Source organism: Mastomys coucha, unplaced genomic scaffold, assembly GCF_008632895.1.
Source record: "Mastomys coucha isolate ucsf_1 unplaced genomic scaffold, UCSF_Mcou_1 pScaffold5, whole genome shotgun sequence".
In the NCBI taxonomy this organism is placed as follows: Eukaryota; Metazoa; Chordata; class Mammalia; order Rodentia; family Muridae; genus Mastomys; species Mastomys coucha.
In genome coordinates, this window is record NW_022196911.1 from 77,822,138 (window position 1) to 77,830,581 (window position 8,444).

General features: G+C 41.9%; 1 protein-coding gene across 2 annotated transcripts in view; it reads left to right on the forward strand.

The window, feature by feature from the left end:
- Positions 1–8,444, forward strand: part of LOC116076990 (eotaxin) — a 29,140-nt gene that overhangs the window by 18,584 nt on the left and 2,112 nt on the right. Inside the window, exon 1 of one of the 2 annotated variants that reach the window (XM_031351166.1) lies at positions 5,524–5,731. The exons of the other annotated variant lie outside the window; for it this stretch is intronic. Coding sequence (XP_031207026.1) covers positions 5,656–5,731 — 76 coding nt within the window. The 5' untranslated portion in view covers positions 5,524–5,655. Of the gene's footprint in view, positions 1–5,523; positions 5,732–8,444 lie in introns of those variants that run through there. 2 annotated transcript variants of the gene reach the window in all.

Consider the following 8,444-nt stretch of genomic DNA (forward strand, 5'->3'; position numbering starts at 1 on the left):
AACCCTTTCCTCCCCAACTTGCTTCTTGGTCATGATGCTGTGCAGGAATAGAAACCCTGACTAAGACAGGGGTGATAGAGGACACATGACACCATCTTTTGACCTCTGTATTTCCATAAGTGCATATAGCACACACACACACACACACACACACACACACACACACACTGAAAAGCCTGGGAACCCCTTGGAAAAGAGCCTCCCTTTCATAAATGGTTTTACAGAAGAGGAAGATAATTTGATTTCTCTAGGTCTGTATTTTCCTCTTTTAAAGGTGATCTTAACTAGAACACCTGCTACCTGGATCATTTTAGACTTTACATGTCAGTGTTGTAACAGCTTTCTATTCCCTAGAGACCCTTGAGAACAGAGGTCCTTCTTTGGTCCTGTTTTGTACATGGTCAAACAATATTCTACTTTGTTTCCTGATAAACACCATGTCAAAAACAAAAACAAAAAACAAAACAAAACAACAAAAACCTTAAAGAAGGGAATGTTTAAATAGGCTTATACTTCAGGGTCACAACTCATCATTGAGGGAATTCAGAGCAGAAACTCAAGCAGGGCCTGAAGCAGAAACCATGGAGGAATTCTGGTTACTGATTCTATTGTTCATTTCGCTATCTTTCTTACACAGGTCAGGACCCCTTATATAGTCAAGGAACCACTCAAGGTGGGCAGAGCTCTCCTACGTTGATCGATCATCACTCAAGACAATTCATCATCAATGACCATAGGCCCATCTTACAAAGACAATTTTTCAGTTAGGATTCCTTCATCCCTAGTGGCTGTAGCTTTTACCAACTTGACAATGAAACTAACCAGTACACAAAGGCAGGCAAGTACCGTAGAGGCTTCACAATATAGAAAAGAAATTGAGAGAGAGGCATGTAGGGCCACCTATCCCTAAAGTGCATAGCAGAACCTTTGAGTTTTCATCTGGGCCCAGCTCTCAATTCTCTCTCTCTCTCTCTCTCTCTCTCTCTCTCTCTCTCTCTCTCTCTCTCTCTTGTTTTCTTTTGAAGAAAGGAATAAAATAAAATACACGTCTATGTTTCTTTCGAGGCTCTCATGGTACAGACTATGATCTTGCTTTCTTTTGTTTGCTGAGGATTAAATCTATGGCCCTGTGTATGCTAAGCAAGCATTCTACTGCTGAGCTGCAACCCCACCCCAAGACTTGGACACAGTAGACACAGTCTGTTATTGAGAAAAATCAAAGCCAAGAGTCCCGATTCCAGCAACCCTTCCCTGCTTTGATCTCAGCATTCCTCAGAAAAACACGTAAGAATCCAAGATTGTTTTTTCCTAGTAAGGGACCCACTGCCTATGCTTCTCTGAGGAAACCCCTCCCCCACTGTTCACTAGATACGGAATCATGTCACAGGTGAGTGGAATGTCTTTCCTGATGACTGCTGGGAAGCAGAGAAAAGGAAGGCCTGGGGAGCTCCACATCTTACCCTCACACTTGCCAGGAACAGCCAGGCAGTTAGATGGAACAGCTGCTGAACTTGGAAGTCTATTTATTTTACTTATTCTCATTGAGGTTTCTGGATTGCTATCAAAATCCAGAGATAAATGAGAAAAGGAAATAAGTAAGCCACTCTATAGTACCCACAATTGAACTATAGAAGTATTCCTGCTAAGTGCAAAAATCACTTAGTTACGTCATCCAGGCACCTCTGACATCAGGAAAATTCTACATATCTTACATCATCACAATTTCTGGAACTCTAAACCTCCCCAGTGCACAATATGGGAATTCCTAAAATTATCTCTAGGGTATGCTGTCTTCCTTGGAAGTAGTGGTAAGTCTGGGAGGCAAGCGGAGGAAACCATCTGCCCAGACACAGTCTCTTTCTAGCGCCCCTACCCCCACACTCACCCCCCCCCCAGCTAGGTCCACAAAACTCACTCTACTTCCTAATACCAGATGCTGAACTTCCAGGCACTGAGAACCTATGGAGATCTAACTACTCTTTCAAGTACTTTTTATATTAATCCTCATAGCAACCAGCTGAGATAGGCTTGATTATCCTTCCCATCTTAGCCTAGCAGAGGAAGCATAGATAAGCTATCCATAGAATGAAGCTTATCAATGACAGAGTCATGATCCAATTCAGGCATCCCGGATCTGCTGTCCTCATGATGCTAGTCACTTGGGAGTGATTAGCAAGGAATGAAAGACTGAGTGTTCTGTCTTCTATGTGGTCCCCTTTTAGGTTGCAGATGGCGCTTTATAGGCCAGCAAGAGCACTGCAGTCCGGTCCTTAGGATAGATATCACTAGTTGACCACAGAACTGCCTTTCTTCTAACCCCAATCCGTTTAAACACATCTTCCCATGTAACCTTTATGGATCAATCAATTTGGTGTGGGACTGTCCCAGGAAAGCCAGGAAGCAACCATGTGGCACCCCTGTGTTCACATTCAACACAGTAATTTACTGTAGCTGCTGTATTTAAGGCATTTACTCTCCTCACAGCTGCTCTATACATGGGAGCCAAGAGCTTTGCACAGATGAACATAGTGGTTCTTATGTTCCTTGTACTTGATGTTTTGACGCCACCTTGTCTGCTGTGTGTTCTGAGAATGAGAGTAAACTAAAAGGCTGCTCCTCAAATCCTTAGGGTATGAAGACACTGGGTATCTGTTCTGTTGCTTGCAGACCAATTCCAGGGCAATGTATTTGATATATAGAGGTTTGTTTTGATTTGACTTACTAAAGGGCTTTAGCAGCTAAGCAAATTACTTTAAAATGCCGGAAAATCCAAGGTAAAAGGAGGTAATGAGTGTAGGTAATGAGTGTAGGTAATGAGGTGGATATCACCCGAATCCACTGTATGCATATGTGAAATTCTCAAAGGAGAAAGGAAAATGCTTCATAAAATGAGCTTTCTTTTGATTTGGTGACTGTGGTGGCTTTAGTTAAGAATGGCACCCTTAGGTTCATATATTTGAATACTTAGCCATGAAGAAAACTACTTGAGAAGGACTGAAAGAGGTACCCTTGTTAGGGTAGGTATAGCCTTGTTGAAGAAGATGTGCTGATGGGGATGGGCTTTGGGGTATCAAAAGTTCAAGCAAAGATCAGTGTCTTGCTCTTTGTGATGCCTACAGGCCCAGATGTAGAACTCTCAGCTACCTCTCCAGCACCATGTCCATCTGCGTGCCACCCACCATGCTTCCCACCATGATGATAATGATGCTCTGAAACTGTAATCTAGCCCCAATTAAATGTTTTCTCTTCATGAGTTGCTATGGTCATGGTGTCTCTTCACAGTAACAGAACTCTAAGACAATAACCTAAATAAACATTCTTCATAAGAATACAATATCACTAAATTAAAAACTTATACTGGTCTCGAATGTGTGTTTTTTTTTCTTCTGAAAGCCTTCTCTATGGTAATTCTCATTTATGAACAATGTATGGTTCTTGAATATCATAAAAACTTGTTAATTTTTATTTTTATTTTAAATATTCTTCTTTTATTTTCAAATGAGTACCAAACTCTGGTTTCTTATCCTCAATTAGTCTAGTTTAAATGAGTCACCTGTCAACTTTTTTGTTGCTAATACGGAATGCTATATCTGAAATAAAATAAGTGTCAAGATGTTTTCTGCAGCTAATAGTCTTTTAAAATATATTTTCAGAGGCCTTTGGACAGCAACAAAAATTTGCTACTTTATTTTTCAAAAGAGGTTCTTGGAATGACTATATTCAACTGACACGATATTCAACTGTCTGGTGACAGCACAGAAAGTGGCAAATCACTTTCTGTGGTTTTAAGAAGCAGTCATTATTGTCCTTATTAACTTTGTATACATTTTTCTGAAATTGTATTCTTTTGCAAAGCAAGTACAGGTATAGAGGCATCATGCTGTCTTTGATTTCCTGATGTTTTTATTCATTTGAGTATTAGAGGTGCTTTGCCTGAGGATACCAGGCAAGCATAGCAGGTTGCTATCAGCTGGTATTTTGGTTTTGAATATTTTCAATATTTGCTCAGTCCTGACCTTTTCCTTCATTTTAATCTACCATCTTCTAGATCAGTAGTTATCAGTGAGACATGAACATCAAGTTCACTTAAGTTTGTTTGTACTGAAATAAAGATGTGAAGGGTCATGCTTTTGTCAGAGGGAGTCAAGGACAGAAGGAATTAGCTTTTTTTTTTCCTTTCTGATAGTTCCTTGGTGGTGGTGGTTGTTGTCTAGTCAGGGATGTCAGAGTTCTTGAAGTGCTACACCAGGGGTTGAGAAGGAGCAGAACAACAAGTGGCTTCATAGGAAAGCACAAAAATAGATACAGCACTGTTGGATGCAGACCCTCTACCTGGATGTTTCTTTGCAGAACCTGTTTGCTTCAAGACAGGATGTTATGTTCTGCAAGAAAAAACATTCTGCCGTTTGCAGCTCAGCCCTGATGATTCGGCCCAAGATGGGGGTTTCTTCCTTGTATTTTTTTCATCCCCCCATGTTGCTCAGTATAAGTTGAGCAGAAAAGAATAAAAATTGGCATTCTCCCTTGACGAACCACCGAGTCTGTGTCTTTTGTTAAGTCCCACAGGCCTACGCCTGATTCTTGGTACCGTGACAGCACGTGCACTGTCACAACATAGAAGCATTACAAAGGCAGCAGTGGGTTCTAAGTGAGATCGCTCCAGAGTCTCATGCTATTACATTCCCTGGGTTTCCTTCAGAAGGTCCAGCAAGTTAGCCGATAGGGCAGAAGGGATGTTGGGTAGATTTTTGTTTTGATTGGCAGGTTTAGGTTACCTAAGTCTTTGCTTGCTGCATATAGCCCTTCCCCACAATGTACCCAAAATTCATCATATACACATTCAATCATGCATGGAATGACAGAGAGATTTTTCCCTAAACATTCATTCTTGCCCATCCAAGCCAGATGTACTACTCCTCCTAACTCCAGGATGCATACTGAGATGTCTTTGAATAATTACTAAGCAGTGAAAGTGGGGTGGGGTGCTAAGGAATTGCCAGAGATTATCAGATAGTCAGGGCAGAGGAACCAGTTGCTTTCTTTGGACAGGATGTATATGTAGCTTGGTACAGGTGGTGGTCCTGAATTGCTAACCACTTGGGGTGTGTGTGTGTGTGTGTGTGTGTGTGTGTGTGTGTAGCTCAAGCCAAGAGTGAACCTAGTTTTCTAAACTGTCCCTACACTTGCTGCTTCCCACAATGCTAAGTTCCTGGACACTAAGATTGTATGACCACTGAATTACATAAAAAGGGCAAGCATGACTATCATGCCCTGTTTTCTGAGGAGGGATCTCCTGGGGCTCCAAAATTCTTCAGAGTACCAGGTGAACACAGACCAGCACTGGCTTCCCTGTGCTTCTTTGTCCAGCTGCATAATGATCAGTTACATTTCATAATCACACAATCTCTTCAGTTTTCACGCTCATCCCCCAACAGATGCCAAGTACCTCCCACAGTTTTGTGTTTCTTCTATCTTGCTGTCTTTCCAGGAGCTGGCTGTGTTCCACTGCTCAAGACCCCTCCTTCATGACCTTGTGCAGGCAGAGTCTTCTCTGGAAGCTTCCACCCACTCTGCTCTCTATAAAGGTAGATGGGAGAGCCTGCAGAGCTCAGAAGCTGAGATCTACGCAGTAACTTCCATCTGTCTCCCTCCACCATGCAGATTTCCACAGCACTTCTATTCTTGCTGCTCACGGTCACTTCCTTCACCTCCCAGGTGCTGTCTCACCCAGGTAAGTCCCCTCCAACCTCTGAGGGAAACCAGGCATTTCTCAGCCACATAGCAAGACTCTTCAGAGACTTGCTGCTAACCCCACCATTCAAAGATGGGACAAGAACCCCCAACCAGTGAAATAGCCAGAACTGATATTGGTCCACATTCATAGTTCTCTTTCAGTCTCTGTCTGTCTGTCTCTGTGTCTGTTTCTCTCTCTGTGTGTCCTTATGTCTCTGTCTCTCTCTGTCTCCCACTCCCTCTTCCCTTTCCCGCTCCTTTCTCATGACTATTAAGGCAGATGCCAAGTGCATCTACCCAGTCAGCTCTCCTCACAGTTTTGAATATGAAACAGTGAGCATTTGGATAGTGGTGAAATGGAATGTCCTATTTTGGGGGAAGAGTTTCTGCAGGACTCTAAGAGGGAAACAGTGTCAAAGCAGGAGGTCCTGAGACCTCCTCTCAAATGGGTGCATCTTTACTGTGTTTAAGAACCTGCTGTAGGTGTTTGCAAACTAATGCATGCTGCAGTGACAGCTAGTCCAAATCAAATCAACAAGGGCCAACTTTTGCCCATAGCAAACAATAATAATGCGTAATAATATGGCTCGGCTTCTGTACTCTATACTCAGATTCCCAGATTGCTTAGGAGAGCAAAGAAAAAGAGTGTCTGCTCCGCAGGCAACACATGCAAGGTCGGAAGTAACACATGCCATTTTATCTTCTCCCTTAATGATCAAACTGTTTAAAACCTCCAGCCAACAAAGGATACCAAGAGCACAAGCTCACTTGTGCCCAGAGAGCAGACAGTGGAGAGGGTTTGGTGACTGGTTCTGAGACTATCACATTGCTGTGTGCTCTTAAGGACAGCAAAAGGGTATCAGAATGGTGGGGTCTTTTCTATCCCCTTTCTTCTGTCCAGGAGAAAATGATCTTTGATGGTCATGCTCATGGTTTTGAATGAGTGAGTTTATTAAGTATATAGCAAGCCAATGTAAAAAAAAAAATAGATGCAGACAGAGAGAGGGAGAGAGAGAGAGAGAGAGAGAGAGAGAGAGAGAGAGAGAGAGAGAGAGAAGCACAAAATATCAGTTCTAGTGCTCAAAATCTTCAGCCAAAAAAGACCAGAGAAATTGCTTTAAAGAAGTCATTTGGGGTCCTCAGTGGATAGGGTTCCTCAGGTGAGGTTGGAGCTCATCATATCCATCTGAAACTGGCTGGGAAGTTGAGCAGGGAACTCCCCTTTGACTTTTCTTCCACAGCTATGCTTCCCACAGCTGGATGGCTGATTTCTCCTTCCCAAGGCAAGAATTTTTATATCGTGGGATAAATGATAATAAACTCTTTTAGCAATTGTTCAGATTTTAACTATTTTTAGAGGCATAGTATTTTTACTCTTTGTGTCTGACTGTTCCCTCTGGCTTGTTGCAGAGTTAGGGGGTGAGTCCACCCCCAAGTTAGAGCTCTTGAAGTACCCTCTGAGACAGACATGTTTTGGTGTGAAATTGAGTAGGGGATCCAGCTTGTAAGTGAGCCCAAACAACGCATAACAATTTAGTAATATAATGTACATTGTATCTGCCTTTCCAGTCTCTGGAGATTCTGTGACCTCTCCCATCAAGAAGATTAGTGACTTAGAGGAATTCCAACATCCAAGTCCTGGCTGAATTGAGAGGCCAAAGCCTAAAATACTGGCTCTAGTTTCCCAGTCCTTTGTCTTAGCTGAGATAGGGCCTCCAAGCTGTGGTTGCTAGACACTCCGGAGGGCAGCCTTGTCATTTCTACAATGTTTACTTTTGTATAACACTTAGAGAATGCTTAGACAAAGAAAATTTTAAGGAAATCCTGGTTTTACTAAAATATAGTTTTCCTAAGTATGAACTAGCCTAGCAAAGTTAGCAAACCATAAACAACTACTTGATTAGACATGCATATTTTGGCTTTTAAATCAGTTTTTGTAAATGTTGCCATGAGCAAAGCAATATCTGTAGGAATTTTAATAACCTTCAGTCATCAGACATACACAAATCTTTAAATCTCATCCTCCAAACACCTTGCACAATCTCTGCAGACCTCTTGTGACTTGGATCTAAGCTCTTTTATTTTGTCTTGTCACACAAAATCCATATTTACTTTTAAATTTTTACCCATTTAATAAAAAGCATGATATCATATTTACATTCTATAAACCATCCCTCTTGTCTAGTTACTTAAGAAATCCATTTGTGTGAAGAAGAGTTGAATGCAATTTATATGGAAGTTACTGTGTAGCAAATGAACATCACCTCACCCGACATATTATTAAACTATTGAGTTTTTTGGGGGGTGGGGTGGGTTTGATTTTTTGTTGTTTGTTTGTTTCTATTGTTCCCAGACAAACTTTTGTAGTACTTAAATTTTACTTTTCTCCTTCTGGTCTCACAGTCTTGAGAAAGTTCATGTACAGTTTCACGAGCCTGCAGGGAAACCAATGACTTTGATCAATGAACACTCTGTGTAAACATGAAAAGGCAGAAGAAAATGTCCACAGAGAGACAAAATCTTTACATGTTAACCCTGCAGTTGTAGATTTTGGGTATAGAAGATGGCCATTCCCTTGTTCTTGTTCTAGAGGTGGGCACCTGGGAAGGCAGGTGTCTATGGGTATGTCCTTACTCCTTCCATTCCATCACTGGTCTGTCCTTGTGTGCTGCATGCTCCCTCCCTCCCTCTCTCCCTCTCCCTCTCCCTCT